At 36.3% G+C, this 19494-nt stretch overlaps 1 protein-coding gene across 1 annotated transcript in view; it reads left to right on the top strand.

Annotated features, from left to right (window-relative positions):
* Positions 1-4806: 4806 nt before the first annotated feature.
* LOC137406623 (cell division cycle protein 16 homolog) overlaps positions 4807-19494 on the top strand; it is a 62931-nt gene continuing 48243 nt past the window's right edge. The window contains exons 1-4 of the mRNA XM_068093227.1: positions 4807-4965; positions 16156-16210; positions 16718-16815; positions 18485-18523. Of these exons, the coding sequence (XP_067949328.1) occupies positions 4894-4965; positions 16156-16210; positions 16718-16815; positions 18485-18523 (264 nt within the window). The 5' untranslated portion in view covers positions 4807-4893. The remainder of the gene's footprint in view (positions 4966-16155; positions 16211-16717; positions 16816-18484; positions 18524-19494) is intronic.

The following is a 19494-nucleotide window of genomic DNA, read 5'->3' as shown; positions in this document are numbered from 1 at the left end:
CATATATCTACACCGTTACGTCCAAAGAGCATGTTATTGTCTGTCTTTACTAAATAAGATCTATCATTATATGTACCCTCAATCTCACCTAGTATCCATTTATCTTGGGCAGGTCTGAAATACACTTGTTCCTTTGATCTAAACCCTTCTTTCTCAGCGGCAGCCTTCCTATCATGGTAATACTTATCCTTTGCTTTACGTTGCCCAGTGCTAATCTGACATCACTTAACTCCTAGGTCTGAACTTGGTACCTAACTTCTGGGAGCGGCGGGCTGTTGCGTAAAGAGCGCCCTTGCAACAATAGGGCAGGAGAAGGCAAGCCCTCTCCAATAAGGGTGTTGCGAAAAATGGACAACTTAGCCCACCAGTCCACACATCGGCCCATCATAGACTTTACCGTCTCAATAGTGCGCTCCACTGGCAGTTTCCTGATGGGTGAAGCGGGAACTAGTTACATGTTTGATACTTTTTGAATTACAATATTCTCTGCAATATGAAGATGAGAACAGAGGACCGTTATCTGATACCAGTACCTGTGGAGTTCCAAAATCAGAAAACACTTGTGACAGTGCTTTTGCCACAATTTTAGCAGTGGTAGCTTCCAATTCTTTCACCGCAAGCCATTTAAAAGATAGTCTACTAACATAAGGTACTCCTTACCTTTGAAACTAAATAAATCGACACCCACTTTCTGAAATGGGAAATCCAAGATTGGTACCGGAAGCAGCAGTTCCTTCCTAACTTTTCTTTCCACTGTACGACAAGGCTCCCAAGCCAGGCATTTATCTTCTATACATCGTCTTAGGCCGGGCTAAAAAACAGCTGTCTGAGCGCGTTGCATTGTTTTAGTTATACCCTGATGAGTCGAATGCATTGCCTCTAAAACCTCATTCCCAAGGTCACTGGAATTACGAGTCTACTGCCATAAAATACAATACCACCTACCTCAACTAGGTTATTTCTCAGACTCCAAAAGGGTAAAGCTCGACTTGGGCATGCTCGTCTAGCTGTTGGCCACTCTTTCCTGATGAACTGTAACACAACCGCCAGTTCTTCATCATTACTCGTAGCCTGGGCATACTTATCCATGGTTTCTTCCAATATAATTACAACCTTGCATACCTGCATCAGCAGATCTGGTCCCAGATCTTCTACCAGTCCCGTACCAGGTACGGGACTGATACCTGGTGATACTTTAAGATAAACTGGTGATACCTGATACGTACGTACCCTACATATCAAGTATCACCATACCCTTACCAGGAGCATAAGTCAGCTTGAACGAATAGCTTAGCAGCTCTAGTCGCATTGCTGCCAGCCTAGGCGAAAGTGTAGCTATCTTTTTTTCCATGATACCCAACAGCGGTTTTTGGGCCATGGCAATTGTGACATGTCTGCCCAAACAATAATATCTGGATCGTTTGCATGCAAAAACTGTAACTAACAGCTCTTTTTCGATTTGCGAGTACCTCTGTTAGGTTTCTGTAAGAGACTTGGCCACAAACTCAATGGACCTACTACCCTGTAGAAGTACTGCTCCTAAAGAATGAGAGCTAGCATCAGCTGAAAGGGTTACTGGAGCTTTAAGATCAAAATAAGAAAGAGTAGGAGCATCCAGTATACTCTTTTTTAAGGCCTCAAAAGTCTGTGCTTGCTCGGTCTCCCATATAAATTCTTTCGACTTTTTGCACACCTCTCTCAAAGGGTAAGTCAATTCAGACAGTCCTGGAATGAATTTGGACAAGTAGTTTAAAAACCCAAGTACCCTCTCAACTGCTTTGCTATCATTGGGTATGACCATGTTCTTCACCGCACTTACCTTGTTGGCCTCAGGCCGGACGCCGTGCTCATACAACTAAAAAAGTCACCACTTGCTGTCCCCAAACACTTTTCTCCTTGTTCAGTGTGAGACCAGCGCTTTTACATCTCGTTAAAACCTGATGTAACCTATCATTGTGTTCTTCTAACATCTTAGCATGAATCAAAATATCGTCTATATAAACTTCTACTCCCTCTATGCCTTGTAGCATATCTACCATTTTGGCATGAGATAGCTCAGGTGCATTACAGATACACATAGGGCATCTGAGATATCTGAACTTACCATAGGGTGTGTGATGAAACGGGTGAGTCTCGAAGACTCATAAGTCAATGGCAACTGGTGGAAGTCTTGTTTCCCATCTAAACAACTGAAATCCTTAGCCGAATGTAGACGAGCAAATGTCTCTGCGCTGGTACCAATGAAACTTGTGTTTTTATCAACTGAGTGTTCAAGTACTGTGAATCTAAACATACTCTGATTTTATCATTTGGTTTTCTCACAGTTGCTGTTGGGCTTAGCCACTCTGAGGGCTCCTCATCCCTACATATGATACCCGCGTTTTTCAGCTTATACAACTTTTCTTTGAATTCCTGTCTTATACCCTGTGGTTTTGTTCTAGGCTTCACAGCTTTTTGCACTGCTGTGGGTTTTAACTGAAATTCGATTTCTTTTTTTAAGCTTACCCAAACCTTGGAAAACACTCTCATAGCTTTTCACTATGTATTCACCCAGTTTTGACCCCGAATTCCTAATTGACAGCTCTTTGACTACATTTACACCCGGTATAAGCCCCAAATCCTTGATTGCAGGTAATCCCAACAGAGTCCCTCTATGCGCTGAACCACCGACTATATAAAACTTCGCTTGCTTTTTGATTGATTGCCACCCGAAATGAGACTTTACCGATTGGTCCAATTTGTTGGCCCCCAAAACACAGTAGCGAAATCCTAGTGCTCTTGATGCGACTAATCCTCAAACCCTTCAAAGTAGACATGTCCATAATGCTTACCTGGGCCCCCGTGTCAACCTGACATTTTACAATTTTTTCTATAATGGAAGTATCTAGGAACCAACCCCCTTTACCCCCATTAACACTAAATACTGAAAACTCAATGTCACTCTCCTCTTCAGAGTCTGGGATCCCTACAGACACCGCCAGTGTCTGCTGCTTTCCTTACCCTCCCATTGAGAATCAACTTCTACAAACAGAGTTTTTAGAGAATTGTCACTTTTTTGCCCTCGGCCTTGTTTACAAGTTCTAGCAAAATGATTAAAGTGATGGCATGTGTTCTACCGCTTTCCGTACGCAGGACACCTGCCTCAAGCATGGCGCCACCTAAAATATTTACAGTCAGAAATCAGCTTTTTGTCAGTATGCGGTGCCGCTGACTGCTGTATTTGTTTCGGTTTATTGCATTTACTGGCCCCCCTCCACTTTCAGCACTTAGACCTACTGAATTTACTACTGAGCTGCTAGAGCTACCTAGCACATCAACTTTCTCTCGCTGATGCTTAATAATTATTTCTTTAGCCCTTATTTTTGATTTGATATTATCTAGAGTCACCTGGTCATCCAATTGTAACTCCCTGGATAACTCTTTGTCTTTTATACAAGCCAGGATTCTTGTCCTCAACATTGACACCCGTTGTTCACCTCCCCAACCACATTTTGTGACTAACTCATACAGTGCCCTGATGTACTCTTCGTTGGATTCGTGATTGCCTTGAACGCCATTAGAAAACAGTATACTGTAATGTAGTGAGGAGTCTCGGGGTTGAAAATATGCATCAAAAGCAGCTAATGTTCTATCATATAAAGTATTCGCGGGTGTACCACTAGTATCAGCTGCTACGGTTAGCAAAGGGAATATTTTTTCAGCTTCTTCCCCCATTATGAAAATAAGTATGTCAACTTGTTTTTGGGCTGTTTTGGCATCAATATCAGCTGTACTCCTATATTTAGCAAGGAGCTTTTTCCACTCAGACTACATTTCACTGGCATTAGTGAAATCCAGTTCACTGGGAGGTTTTACTGCAGGCATAATTTCGGTAGATCAAAGTAATACTATATGGTTGCTGTACTGCACTTATCTGAGAAGTTTAAAGTCAAATCAATATTCCATTGATAGACTGATTTGCCTGTGTCACGCTTGGTTGAGACAATGTCTCACTTCTGACAGTTCCCATCGATCATAGGGTGATTGCTGACCCTACTCGCAGCACCATGTTTTGGTTTCATATATTTAATAGGTCAGATGTCAGGTACCTATTTATTAGGATTTATTGGCAAGGTACAAGATACAATAAACAAGATACACATACGCCATTGAGCTCGTGCTAACACGTGACCGGAAAGTGCTTATATAGGCAATCTATAACATCTCCCAAGCCATATCCACTTGTCAAAAGACTCCAGACCCATAGAAAGTGGTATTTTTCCTTCAAAAAGCAGCAGTAACCTCGGAGTTGTGATCCCTGTGAACAGAGGGTGGAGGTGTGGGGTGTGGTTCAGACAACTTCCCTTTGTTTGGAAATCCAAATCCACTTCATAGGTCATGCTGCCAAGTAAAATATGTTTTAGTAAAGACCAGTTGAAAATTAAAAATTTTTGAAGATTCTAGGTACAGCATTCGAAAATATTAAGCCTAATAATCGTTTGAAATCTAGCCTCCCTTCAAATACAGGGCCAATACGTATGTTGACAGACTCGGTTGTTTCAGACTTGTCTGCTCGTAACACTCAAAGGAACAGTTCATTAGTCGCAGATAGATTATTGAAGTTGTTTACACGGAGATATTTTTTTAATTTTTAGTAGAGCTACTCTGCTTTTTTACAAAATCGAATGCACGGCTATCTAAATACGGTACATGTACATCGTATAATTTTATGTTTGTTTGGTAACGACCCTACTCGGAAAAAGGAGATAAATTTCGTTGCTACTCAATTTGGCGATACCGTATCCGGTTATTTTGTCGGCGCTTAATTCGATTCCAAAATACTAAGACCAGCCTTATTTCAAACCAAACTAAAAGGCAATTTACGACTGCACAACGTTGGCTACCATATAGTAAATGGATGCTGAGACTGTGCATTCTTTTGATGTGCAAAAGCTGCGAGAAGTTATCGATAGAAATATCAAGTTGGTAAGCAAAGTTTTGAGAAAACAAGACTGTCATCTCTTGGGTTCTCAGCATTTATCATCGTGTACTAAACGTATGACGACAACATTTAAAGTCTGACAATTTTAGTTTGTAAAGTTCATGCGAGATACCTCAAGAATCAGTGTTGTATCTTTTTAATTTTCAGGCCTACATGCAGAAGGTATTCTGTAAAGTAAATAGCCTGTGTCCATTTCAAGAAACTCTTCAGTGATTTTTTGTAACGATAGTATAAGCATAATGGTATAATACCTAGATATATTTTTACATGTCCTCACAATTAAACTATAGCATATGAATCGCCCTGAAAGCTATTTGGGTCTATCCATAAATAAATGGATTTTTTGGCAAAATTTCAAAACAGTAATTTTGTTATGTGTGGTTGTGGAGAAATTATGTTATGCATAACTAATCCGAATCCACACAGAACACCAGTGTTGAATTTGCTTGTCATATTATTCTATTTTGACTATGTTTAGTTTGTGCACTTTTACTTAGCTTGTGAGTGCTAATTTGATTATTACTGGTTCAGGTATAGTGAAGGTGTTAAGCTTATTGTAAGTAATGCTGATATTTACAGTACAAGTTACTTCTTTATTCTATAAGTCAAACAATTAAAATACACAACTAACAAAATTCTAAAACAATAATATTAATGACAAAACAATTAGAAGAGCTAATAAAAATTACATCTTTACTCGAACGGTTGTCTGTGTTTGCTTGGCTCGGTCCATGCGGCTGCGAGTTTCAATAGTCAAACGAGAGTCGTGAGAGGTCATAGGTAGAGAGAGTCGGCAGTTGAGATAGTGGCGAAGAGGAGGCTCGGCTGGTGGAGGAGAAGGAGGCTCCATTGGTAGAGAAGAGAGAGAGGCTCCTCAGCAGGCAGATGGGAAAGCGTCCAAGGAGGCTCTCGGGAAGAGAGAGAGAGAACCAGAGCTCAAGCTAGAGCCGGAGATAGAGATGGGGATGGAGGGAGAGATGCTGAGTCATAGGAGCTGTTCTCTTTTATAGCTGTCTGGCATGTGGGATGGTTAGCCTGTGGGTGTAGGTTGAGTGTTAAGGTTCAATGCTTTCTGTCAGGCGTGTGAAGATATCTTGTTTGCATAAATCTTAAGCTGGTGCACGTGATGTTGACATGTTGGGTGGAGCTCGTGAGTTACTCCTGGTGTCTAGGTCATGTTTGACAGGAGTGGCAGATCTGTATGTGACTCATTTGACTCGTCTCTAATGTTTCTCTGGTGGCTTTTTGATGATGGTGGTTGGTAGGTTTAATTGCTTCGACCTCCCTTTGGCATATTCTCCATCTGGTGTTGACGCAATTTCTATGATTGATTTCTTCCAAATTTGAAGTTTCTAATTTGCTTTTGACATTTTCTAATGTTTGAATCTTTAATGTCTTTGGGTGTCTTGCTGCTTGTATGAATTATATGCTTATCCTGTGGTCTGGCTACATTCTCTGTTGGTATCTTGTTTTCGCAGTATTTCCATACAACAATTTCATTAAAATAATGCTTCCCATATGAAGTATACCTACCAAACCCTAAAATAGAAAATAATTGTGGGGTTAGTGCTCCTCTATTGTGTTTGAATAGTTTGCTAAAGTTAGTGTATATGCACAAAATACTTTATAGTCATAATGGCAAGATAGAGATGCTTGTACATGGTATACATATTACTCTGAACACAAATATCTAATTGTAATGGAGTTCACAATGGCTTTGCTGCCCGTTAATGCATAAATTAATATTGTGTGCACTGATCTATTGGTGTGGGGCTCTTTTATCAGTTGGCCTGTTTTGAGTAACAATGGTGACAGGAAACATCAATAAGTTTCTGCTAGACTTGTATTATTAGTTCAAAATTAGTACTAATTTGTTTTCAACGCTAACTTTATACGCTGTACCTTTAACTAATTTCAGTTTTGTTCAAAGTTGCACATATTTCCGAAATTTGCGTCACCGCTGTTACACTGTCACCATTGTTACACCCCTCAACTCATATAATTATAGGATTAATTTGAGTGAATTTTACATTTAACAGTAATTTGTGGTGTTGTTGATGTTTTCATGTATGAGTTACTCATTATATTGTAAATTTAAGCCATTGCGGGAGCTTAACAAGCTTCTAGCAAGTTAGCAAACGGTTGCTACCTTACAAATGCATTACTAAGACTTGCGACTCCGATACTGAAAATGGTTCAAAATTTAATCAAATCTACTCATGGGAGTAACTTGAAACAAGTGCTTGAAACAGAATATTGTTAGGTGGAAAGTCTGCTGGTCATTTCTGCTTTCAACATGGGTAAGACAACATCAGCAGAGCAGATGTGTAAATATCGTAACAAAATAAGTCAATGTTCAAAACAATAGACTCAGTATTTGACTACCCTAGTCAGAATCAAAAGAGTAGAACAAAAAGAAGAGCTCGACTTACAGAAGATCAATTGGAAAAAACTCAAGAAAAGGCAAGAATTAGAGTTTAGCAATACAGAGATCGGGAAAAACTTTTAAAAGTAAAATTAACAGGTATGTACATTCATTTTTTTTTTTCAAAAAACTTAATGCTTTACTACATCTGCATACATTATGGTTGTTTCAAGTTAATGTTTCAAGTATTTTGTCAAAAAATATTATTAAAGTTTAAATACATTTTTTGTAGCAACCACTTCCAGATTTGGCAGCCCACAATCTGAAGATAAAGCTGTAAAAAGATTGATTGAGCACTTCTAAACAGCTCAAGCAAAGGTCGCCAAACTGTCCGTAAACTAGCAATGACAGTTGGACTATCATTGTCGGAAGATGGCATTGGAGATGAGAAAAAGATAAAATAAAACAAAGAAATAGAAAAGTAAAAGTATTCCATTTAAAAGTTTAAACTTTTTACTTCTCCTTTTGATCCTGATGACCATGCAATTAGTGATCCAGAAAAAGAGCGCAATTCCGAACCCGTCAAACAACTAGCAAGCACATTGAAAGGTGATTTTGTGCTAACATTGCTGCCTGGAAAAAAAAAACTTCTAGGCATTATGTAGGGGTGGTAAAAAGTGTAGATGCTCTCGAAGCTGAAGTGCAGTTTTTTTAAAAGAGTGAAGCCAAAAAACACTTTTGTTTTTAATACAAAAATATAGCATGGGTAGAATTCCATCACATAGCCAAGTCACTGTCTTGTCCTACTCTCTCTAAAAGAGGTCAGTACTGTTTTACAGAAGATTTAGAGCATGCAGAATGATCTAAAACATTTTGTTAGTACATTCTCACAATTACATGATCAATATTCATTTTTTTATCTTACTTTATTTAAGCTTAACCATGTTTGTCATGTATTATTACTATCGTATTATTACATTTTATACTTTGAAACCAATAAAAACATTTCAAGTTAATGCTTGTTTATATATATTGTATTCATTTGCTTTAACACCAATATTGATCTCATTGCAGTGAACTTAAATACTTTTAAGTTTACAGAATATAAGAAGCGTAACAATGGTGACAATTGAATGTAACAGCGGTGACATGTTTACAAGCATTTAGTTCACAAATACCATCTAATATCTGAATAAATTTTAGTGCATATGTCAGCAAGCTTCTTTAAAATAAGACAAATAAGTTTTTATATTTGTGCTTCCCACCAAATCAGAACATTTTAAGGATAAGCAACTAGCTCTTCAAAACGCATATTTCTCTGATGTAACGCGAGTGACACACTAACTAAAAGATTTCTCAGTAAAAATTAACTTTAGTGTGACATATTATACATCATTCGAAAGAGCTTGTTGAGCTCTATAAAAATATCTGATTTAAAATCATTTTAAATGCAATACCAATATTTTATAAATGAATTTCTGCTCAAATTGTAACAATGGTGATTATGGATAGACCCATTTGTATAGTTTCTCTTATATGGCTCGGCCCAAACTGACAGCTCAGCTACACTCTCCTGCACTCTCCATTCATATCCTATAGGTTAATTGCGAGGGCATCAAAAACATTTCACTAGGTATTACACCATAATGCTTGAACCATCGTTACAAAAATCATGGAAGAGTTTCTTAAAAAAGAAACATATTGTAAAAAAATTCTACCAACTTTCAGTCAAACATAATTGCCATACATAACTGGTCCTCAAAGTAGAAGATGCCCTTCAACAACTTCAATTGCCATGCAATTGCATTTAGCAACAGGACCGTGCTTCCAACCTGCAGGCTTGGAGACACATTCTTGGAATGGAAGTAGGAAACGAAGTATCTGGGTGTCATTCTACAGTCCGACCTCAGATTTGAGAAACATGTAACACAAGAAACCAAAAGACCCATAAAGTCCTAGGCATGCTGAAACATGTACTACATGAAGTTCCTAAACAGGGTCGTCTCGTAGCATACACCAGCCTATGCCGACGAATCCTGTATTAAGCTGACACGGTGTGGGATCCGTCTCTTGACAGCATCATGCATGATATTGAGATGGTACAGAACAGTATTATAAAATTCATATGCAGACATAAAAAAGGGAAAGTGTAAGTACTGCATGAAAAAAACTAGGCCTGCAAACGTTTCAAAAGCGTCGCAAAAACTACAAGTTAAACTCGCTGATCCGTTATCCTGCAAGCATAGGACACTCACAGTGCACTCTCGCCAGCCTATGTTAACGCAGCCTATGTCTACAATGACGGCAATGATTACAAGATTAGCAGCTCATAATGAGTCAATGTCAATTTCTATCAATTCCATAAAAGCTTTGTACCAAGGGCCATACGCTAAATGAGGGTCTGCCCAACTGACAGCTAAACATGATCAGTGGTATTGCTGAACCCCGGGCTAAATATATCGGAGCACACTGTTAGACATATGGGGCACTCTCACTACACCAAAGGTTACAAGGCTACCTCATCAATGGTAATTCCTAAAGACCTTGCCTAGTTTCTGAGATAACTCGGGGATATTTCACTCTTAGCTTTTGAGGCGGCTAGCCAAAACACTCCTAAAGACACTTTACACCTAGCTTTGAGACAACTTACCTAAACTGTCTTAGATCTCTGGTACAGCTTGACAATTTTACACATTCTTGTTTGTATTTTGTCGTGGTGAAGGACATGAATTATGAATGGGTCTCTTCAGACTTCTAAACTTCATTGTTTTAGTTGGAACTAGATGAATGCCTGGCGTTGCCCGGGTAATAAACAAATCTTTAGACAAAATTTTTTTTAACATATACAGCATTTACCATTCTAACTTTTAAATTTCATATCATGAGTAGTGTTTTTTGTGCAGTTCAAATGAATTGAGAGAAAAAATAAGACAACTGTAAATGATTTCAAACTTTTTCAAACAATTGTAACTTTTAAATTTCATATCATGAAAGAAGTGTTTCGTTGAAATACATTAAGAGGAAAAATAAAACTGCAAGTGATTAAATGTACATGTGAAATCATTAGTAAGTAATGGCTAGATATAGTCTGTTTTGTAACAATTGCAATGACAAATTATTTGGTATCTGATTATATGATTTTTGTTCGTTTCCATGTTGGCATCATAAGGCGAAAATATTGTATAGACGTATATATGAGTGGTATAGAAACCCATAGCAATTATCTAATGCAATCACTGCCTGGTAAAAATCATCAAAATCATCATCATTAAAAAATAGGGTTAAAACAATTTGTTAATCTTAGTAACTATAGTTACCTGCAATAACTTTAGTGCATTTAATGGTTATGATCTGCAAGAAAATGTTACAATATAATGTACCGTAGGGAGTTCTTACCTTCAAGGCAGACGTATGTATAACATAAACTATGAATTCACCTCAAATAAGTTCAGCTTACTAAACACACACAAACACACTTAAAGCTAAGCTTTAGTATGTATTTTTAACTATTTTACCGAATTTCAATTTTATCACTAAGTCGAGGATGAAGCTCTAGTACGGCGAGGATGAGTTTTAGTTGATGGAGTTCTAATTAATAGAGTTTTAATTGTTACGCCATTTTGTGTAGAAAATCGGGATAAAGGTGTATAAAGTATATAGTAAGGGCTTTGAAAAGCTTCTACGAAGGCTTTAAGAGGCTTCGTAGGCGGTAGGTGGTTAGACAATTGGATTGCAAACCTGCGGTTGCAATAATTGTGAGTTCAAATCCAGTGTGATACCTGCTTTTAACTCCAAGATTTAAATAGCTATAGCCGGACAGACAGAAATCCAAACAGACGACAGATGAACAAACATTGATATTTATATATATAAGTCTTATTATATATATATGTCTTATATGTATATAAGTTTAATATATTATATTTATTATATATATATATATATAAATTATATATATATAAATTATATATATATGTATATATATAATTTATATATATATATATATACAGTGAAACTCGGATAACTCAAACTTCAAGGGACCGAGCAAAAGTGTTCGAATTATCAGAGCGTTCAAGTTATCAGAGCACTGTCACAAGTCCATGTATTTACTTACTTATTAGTAGATACATGTACATATACAAACTATAATATAAATCAAAAACACAAAAGGCTTGTTTCAAATTAAATGCTTCTAATGTAAAGTTTAAAACGTTTTTATGAAAAAGTATAGAGATTTTTCTATCACTTGAGATCGGTTTGTTGTTTGAGGTGATGTTATTGCCAGGACGTTTTTTAGATTGACATTGGCAAAACTTGATCGTTGCTGAAATGCTCAAAATAAAAGACATCTTTTTCTTTTGAGTGTTTTACCCACGATCAATTTTGCCGATTTTTTTTTAAGTTTATGCAAAGATTACCTTACTTTACCTGGGATTCGTTAAGAGCAACACTCCGAGGCAGTTCAATTAAAAGTTTTACGAGTTTTTACGGTACATTGTATATCACTCACGCTTTTTGAATGGATACTTATTGAATGTACACACGTATTCTGTGTTTAGGTCAAACGATGAATAGTTTTTTTTAGCTAAGACAACGTATACGTTTAATTACAGCAATTTTTAAGACATTTTAAACATTCAACATTCCGACGTTGATTCAACACGGAATCAATGTCGGAATGATTTTCGCCACGCAAATACAAAACAAAAACAACATGCTGTTTTTGTTTTGTATGTGCGTGGCGAAAATCCTTGCGCGCGTGACCCGGCTAGCCCGTGCTATTCATCGTATAGCAGTATAAATCACATTTCACCAAATCTTTAGAAAAGTCGTCAAAAATATTTTGCCGATGGAGGTAATAACGATGCTTATGAATTAAGAAAAGTTGAGGTTTACCTCTATGGCTTGGAATAAAGTGATTTTCTAAAGCGATTGCAACCGTTTCGGTAGCTGTTGGGCAAAAAACAGTTCGAATTAACAGTGTTGAGTTCGAGTTATATAGAGCCATTTATCATTGCGTGGGAACGGACCAAGCAAATCCATTCGAGTTAACCATGTGTTCGCTATATCCGAGGGCGAGTTATCCATGTTTCACTGTATATATATATATATATATATATATATAGACTAGCTATATCTATACATACTAGTCTATATATATATAGACTAGCTGTGCTACCCGGCGTTGCCCGGGCAATAAAAAAGTCTTTGGACAGAAAATGGATTTGTATTTAAAGCACATAAATTGCATAATTTTTTTATTATATACTTCAATACATCAGAGTCTTGGCTTTCGAATGAGCCTATATTCAATACACAAAGAATAATAGAGCTATGAAAAACAGGATGTCAAAAGTATGTCCTGCAAAAAAGGTCTTAGCCTTAGGTAGTCGATCCCTTTCGCTGCCATTGAGGCTGCGCTTTTCTGTGACAATCGGTGCTGTTAAACCCGGAGAGTGCTAATAATAAACTAGGATTCTAGATAATCAACAATGCCCGGGATCGTGCTAACACGCCTGACCTATACAAGCACATGTTCTGGGTTAATTAATTATGCTCCAATAAATGTACTGTCGTTGATAAAGGTAATGAAATCACATCGATTAAATTGTGACCTGCAGTTGCGTGGCCCTAAGAATATATGTCAATCACACTTTCGCGAGATCACGCAATGCCTGAAATTGATTAGTCTCAGTCGTCACCTTCAACATCACATTAAAAATAAAGAGCTAGTGCATAATATTATTGGAAACATGGTATGGTGCTTGGAATCTGAGTTATTTATCGTAGAAATAATCTGTACATGGAGAACTAATGACACTAATTCCTTTGTCATCTTCATTGGTTCTCTGGAGTTGTCCTATCTTCGCCTGACACTAGCGTCATTATTGTAGTTAATAAATATAAGCGGTAAGCAATAAAATAGGTGGTAAGAGCACACAACACCGCATAAGAAAATTGTGTCATCACAATTTCCGAGCCTATGCCAGTAAACATTTTTGCGGTAGAGCTCTGGGGAAATCCTATAAACACCAAACAATAGCTCATTCGAAAGCCAAGACTGTGATGTATTGAAATATACAATAAAAAAATTATGTAATTTATGTGCTTTAACACATATATAACAACATTTGCCATTCTAATTTTCAAACTACATATCGTGAGAGACGTGTTTCGTGTATTTGAAATAAATTGAGAGAAAAAATAAAAACAACTGTAAAGGTTTTTAAACTTTGTCAAACAGCTGTAACTTTCAAACTTCATATCATGATGAAATAATTTTGTGCAGTACAGGTTCTTTTCTTTGGAGGCATTAGACAATGTGTAACTTGTGAGAATAAATGTATTTAATAAATTAATAAAAAAAGTATAACAAAATATCGTAGTATTTTGTAGTTAAAATTTTATTAGAACAATGTCTGCCAAAAATGGTTGAATGAAAAATTAATATTAATGATGAGTATTAGAAACTAAGTAATAATAACAGTGATAGGAAATTGAATAATGTTAAATCTTCAAACATGATACTCAAATTATGTTTAAAAGTCCAAGTTGCAATAAAAACGATAATGCAACAAACTTTAAAAACTTATATTATAAGCTTCAAAAGTTATAAGAAGTTTTTAAATGTAATAAGATAATGTAAATCTATATGTATATATATATATATACAGTCAAACATGAATAACTCGAACTTCAAGGGACCGAGCAAAAGTGTTCGAATTATCAGAGCGTTCAAGTTATCAGAGCACTGTCACAAGTCCATATATTTACTTATTTATTAGTAGATACATGTACATATACAAACTATAATATAAATCAAAAGCACAAATGGCTTGTTTCAAATTAAATGCTTCTAATGTAAAGTTTAAAACGTTTTCATGAAAAAGTATAGAGATTTTTCTATCACTTGAGATTGGTTTGTTGTTTGAGGTGATGTTATTGCCAGGACGTTTTTCAGATTGACATTGGCAAAACTTGATCGTTGTTGAAATGCTCAAAAGAAAAGACATTTTTTTCTTTTGGGGTTTTACTCACGATCAATTTTGCCGTTTTTTCTTGAAGTTTATGCAGATTACCTTACTTTACCTGGGATTCGTTAAGAGCAACACTCCGAGGCAGTTCAATTAGAAGTTTTACGAGGTTTTACGGTACATTCTATATCACTCACGCTTTTTTAATAGATACTTATTGAATGTACACATGTATTCTGTGTTTAGGTCAAACGATGAATAGTTTTTTGTAGCTCAGACAACGTATACGTTTAATTACAACATTTTTTAAGACGTTTTAAACATTCAACATTCCGACGTTGATTCAACACGGAATCAACGTCGGAAAACTATTCATCACGGGCTAGCCGAGTCACGCACTCAAGGATTTTCGCCACGCACATACAAAACAACATGCGATTTTTGTTTTGTATGTGCGTGGCGAAAATTCTTGCGCGCGTGACCCGGCTAGCCCGTGCTATTCATCGTATTGCAGTATAAATCAAATTTGACCAAACTTTTAGAAAAGTCGTTGACAAAAATATTTTGCCGATGGTGGTAATAACGACGCTTATGAATTACGAAAAGATGAAGTTTGCCTCTATGGCTTTGAATAAAGTGATTTTCTAAAGCGAAAACAACCGTTTCGGTAGCTGTTGGGCAAAAAAACAGTTCGAATTAACAGTGTTGAGTTCGAGTTATCTATAGCAATTTATCATTACGTGGGAACGGACCAAAGGAAATGTTTGAATTAACCATGTGTTCGAGCTATCCGTGGACGAGTTATCCATGTTTGACTGTATATATATATATTTCAGAGAATGTAAATGTATGTAAATATAAGAGTGAGGAATAACCGATACTTGTAATCTTACACGATAAATCTTACAGTAAATCTTACAGATAATCTAACAGATAAACTTACAGTGATCTTACAAACGTTTGTTGTAAAATGTAGAAGCTAATACACAAAGCGAGCACTGATAGGAACTTTTGTGAAACACATGTGTAACGAACGCAATATGCGTCTGTTGAGGAAAGGAAATGTTAATATACTTGTTAACACTTGTTAATATACTATATCGCTATTAAAATAAACGTTAAATAATAAATTGAAAAATATACAAACAAAGGTATTTTAATTTGAGCTAATAGAAATAATGTAAAGATATTTTTTAAACGAACAAAGATTTTGTTCATATTCAATGATTGTGGAACGCAAAGTACCTAATCAGAATCCAAAAAAACATAATGTAGCTGGGAAAAAGTCTTCTGAGCAGCTGAAATAAATTAGTAGCAAACTAAATGTAGATGTAAAATAAATAACAAGTATGTAAACTACGAAATGTTGATGTAACGTATATATATATATATATATATATATATATCTTCTGGTTATGTATATAATCAGTACAAAAATCGCCAAATTTTAAGTTCGAGATAAATTATTAGCTTTAACAAGAAAAGACAAAAAAGTCTCGTTGCATATACTTAAGTCCCAAAATATTTGTGAACAGGAGCATCGTAAGGCGCGGGCGTTATGCTAAAACAATAATTTATTAGCATGCGCATGGGGTATACGGTATAAGAAAATGACGGATCAATATGCTGTTCTAGCTCAGAGGTAGCGCATCCGGATAAGAAACTTGTCAATGCCTTTGTCGTGAGTTCAAATCCATCAGAGAGTGAAATTTTAGTATTAAGATTTTGATAGCTTTAGCTGGAATGCAGACGGACAAGACATAACAAGACATACGGCATACTTGGAGAAATATGTACATAGATTATGTCATAACTGTGTTCCTACTTTGTTTTAGTGCAACTATGAATGTGCACTCTATTGGGCGGACAAGGTCATGTCACTCACATCAGGTTAGCAAGCGTGTTCTCATTTTTAATCTCAGTATTACTACATGGTATTTTAAAAATTGTGGCATGGAAAGTGCTGATTACAAGCTACAAAATGTTTATGATGAACAGCTTTTTAATAGCGATTCCATTAGGCCTATTTGTTTACTTGGTTTATGAAAGAAAGCTGATAATTGGATGTAAGAGTTTACAATGGGGCACGTATAGCTCTTTATATGATTAAAGTTGCTATTCAATATGGGTTTAGAGGGTTAAACAGGTTTAAAGGTTGTTGTTTCCGCTCTCTGTAACTAATGACTGTTTGGAGAATTTTATATTTTTAGACATTTTGCTTAAACTTAAGTAGCAAGCGCATCAGCTAGCCATATATTATTAATTCTACAGTGACACATCTGTGTGATGATTTATTCGCCACTTGTCACCATCAGTGATATAATGTCGGCTGAATTCATTACCCGCTACACCATTAGGTGGATTCGAAAACTGAACCATTTGCTCTACTTTTATTAGATGATGTGAATGATGTGCTGGTGTGTGCAAGTTGCCTTCACCAATCTGGTCAGTACCACAGAGCTATTGGGATCGTGAAGAGCAAAACAGATTTCAAGGTGCGTTACCAAAATATTATACAGAAATACACCAGCATGCTTAACTAGTCAGTGCTATTGTCATGACTGAGCAGGTAACAGTGCGAATACTTACCGGTATTCTAATTCGCTTCCTTTGTTCATAGAGCACAACTCTGATTAACAAATTATAATTAATTTTTTATGTTTGCAAAGCTTGCATTTTTGGAGTAGTTAAAATAGGGTTCATTGTTTTAATATTTTCTGGTTTTATATCAGAACTTCAATATTTTTCCGTTTGTTTATTGATTTGTGTTGGATCTTGCTAGCTTTTTAAATGAGGGTACATTCGTGGTTATTGAATCTTGTTTCAAATTGGGTCTCACGTGTTTCATTGCCTCTTTTACTGCTGAACACGGATCTCTAAAAATTGTTGTCAAGCGGGTATTAATTCTTCTTTACTTTATGCATCTATATTATTTTTATTATATTATTTTTGTAACTTGTCCAGCATGAATAGCTAATTTTCAGTGTATGAGATTACCGATTCTTAAGAATCTTTATCAACTTTAGTTTTTACTCTTGCGCCGAATCGGGTTTTGTAATGGGGGTCATATTCCCAATGAATGCAAAGCTAAATGAAACCAACTAACAGAACATGTTGCAATACTTCCTCCATTCATCACCAATGTAAAAACTAATGTAGGCAGGATATTCTGTAAGAGTGTGAAAAACTGCTTGAACGATAACCACATACTGAAAAAAATCTTGCTAGTCTATATAAGGCAGAATAGAAAACAAGATTCAACTTGCACAATTTCTTATTCAACATAGCAGCATTTAATCAAGCAAAACTCATCTAACATATATAGAAACTAAAGAAAAAGCAATTATAGAATGAAATAAAATGGAAAATGTTAGAGAATGTACTTCATAATCTAATTGCTTCAAAAATGCAACATCCGCATACCAAAATAATTCGTCATAATTTGTAAACTGGAGTTGTGCTCTCCAAACAAGAGGGGAGAATTAACATATCCTTGTTAGTATTCACACCGTTACCTTTCAGTCTTGGCAAATAACATCAACCAATTATGAAATCAAAACACCAAAAAAGTTTATTCACTTTTCAGCACCTGACAATTGAACAAGCAAAAACATTGCAGCATGAATCCATTTTAGTAAAATTTGTTTTACTTGTATAACTGAGTCTATGCTTAGTATATTGAGCTCTCTTTTTTGGCTTTGACTACGCTAACACACATTACATTATATATACAATGTATATATATATAGTTGCGGGATTTGTGTCCCTTGCCTGCTATGAGCTGCACTGATGAGGCTTCAATAGCCGAAAGGGTACTGTCTGTAGCATGAGTGTATATATACATATATATAATTTGTGAGTTACTGATAACTCTGTATACACTGAACTTATTAAGTTGGTATACTGGACTTTCTATAGTTTTACACTAGATTCGCTAGTGGTGCACTGATGTTGTTACAATAATATGCTGGGTTTTGGACAGCTGCGTGACGAGATTGTTACTGGTACTCAGGTTTTACGTGTCACCTTTCCATCTAAATGCTTCAGTTCACCTTTCAGAAAATCTGAGCTTGTCTTGTCGAATCTCGATGATCCGCTATATCAGCTTACATTTCCTAGTGGAAGCTCCATATTTTTTCAATGGTTTCTGTTTGTGTTTTGCAGACGAATGCCAGAAGTGTGCTGCTGATCGGAAACTGTTATGTAAGTAGGCTAGGAATATATCTCCAACCCGTTTAACTAGTTCCGCTCACCATCTGTTCATAATGCTCACCATCTGTCCATAATCACCTATTAAAGTGTCTGTAGCTGTTGGAGTGGCATTGTAAAACATTTATTTTGTGATAATGCAATCATCCATGAGTGAAACAGAGCTCTAGAGTCGTCGCCATTGAATTCACCATTGAGAAATGACCTTAGTATTATTACATGTAATCACAGTCCATCGCTGTTGCATTCTATCACTTTCTTCAGACAGTATTTGCTAAGTTACATGTAGCATTAACATGCAGATCCACTTTACTATGCGTTATGTACGCCCAATCGCATGCTGGCCCAGATAATTGCCTCCTCGGAACTAAAATACATCCTAGCGAACGGTGCCGAAATTTTCAAGTCCTAACATGTAAATAAATTCAGCAGAACTACATTTGGCAATAATCATAATTTTAGCTGAATTCTTTATAGGTAATTAATTATGCATATCTATATTAATATTAGTGTTTGTCTGTCCAGTTATAGTGATTAAGTTTTAGGAACATAAAAAATCCGCTTCACGCTGAATTTCTACTCAAGACTTCCAGGTCTGCAGACCGGCTCGTAACCCAAAAAACCCAATACTTAACTCTGTCTTATTGCTGTCCTCGCTATACTATGACAGTAATAGGGCTACAGTAATAGGGCCACAGTAATAGGGCTACAGTAATGGAGCCACAGTAATAGGGCTACAGTAATAGGGCTACTGTAATAGGGCTACAGTAATAGGGCTACAGTAATAGGGCTACAGTAATAGGGCTACAGTAATAGGGCTACAGTAATGGAGCCACAGTAATAGGGCTACAGTAATAGGGCTACAGTAATAGGGCTACAGTAATAGGGCTACAGTAATAGGGCTACAGTAATAGGGCTACAGTAATAGGGCTACAGTAATAGGTCTACAGTAATGGGGCTACAGT

The sequence above is a fragment of the Watersipora subatra genome, chromosome 10 (genome assembly GCF_963576615.1).
Source record: "Watersipora subatra chromosome 10, tzWatSuba1.1, whole genome shotgun sequence".
Lineage (NCBI taxonomy): Eukaryota > Metazoa > Bryozoa > Gymnolaemata > Cheilostomatida > Watersiporidae > Watersipora > Watersipora subatra.
Note: the sequence above shows the minus strand (reverse complement) of the source record. Positions and strands in the feature narration are given on the sequence as shown.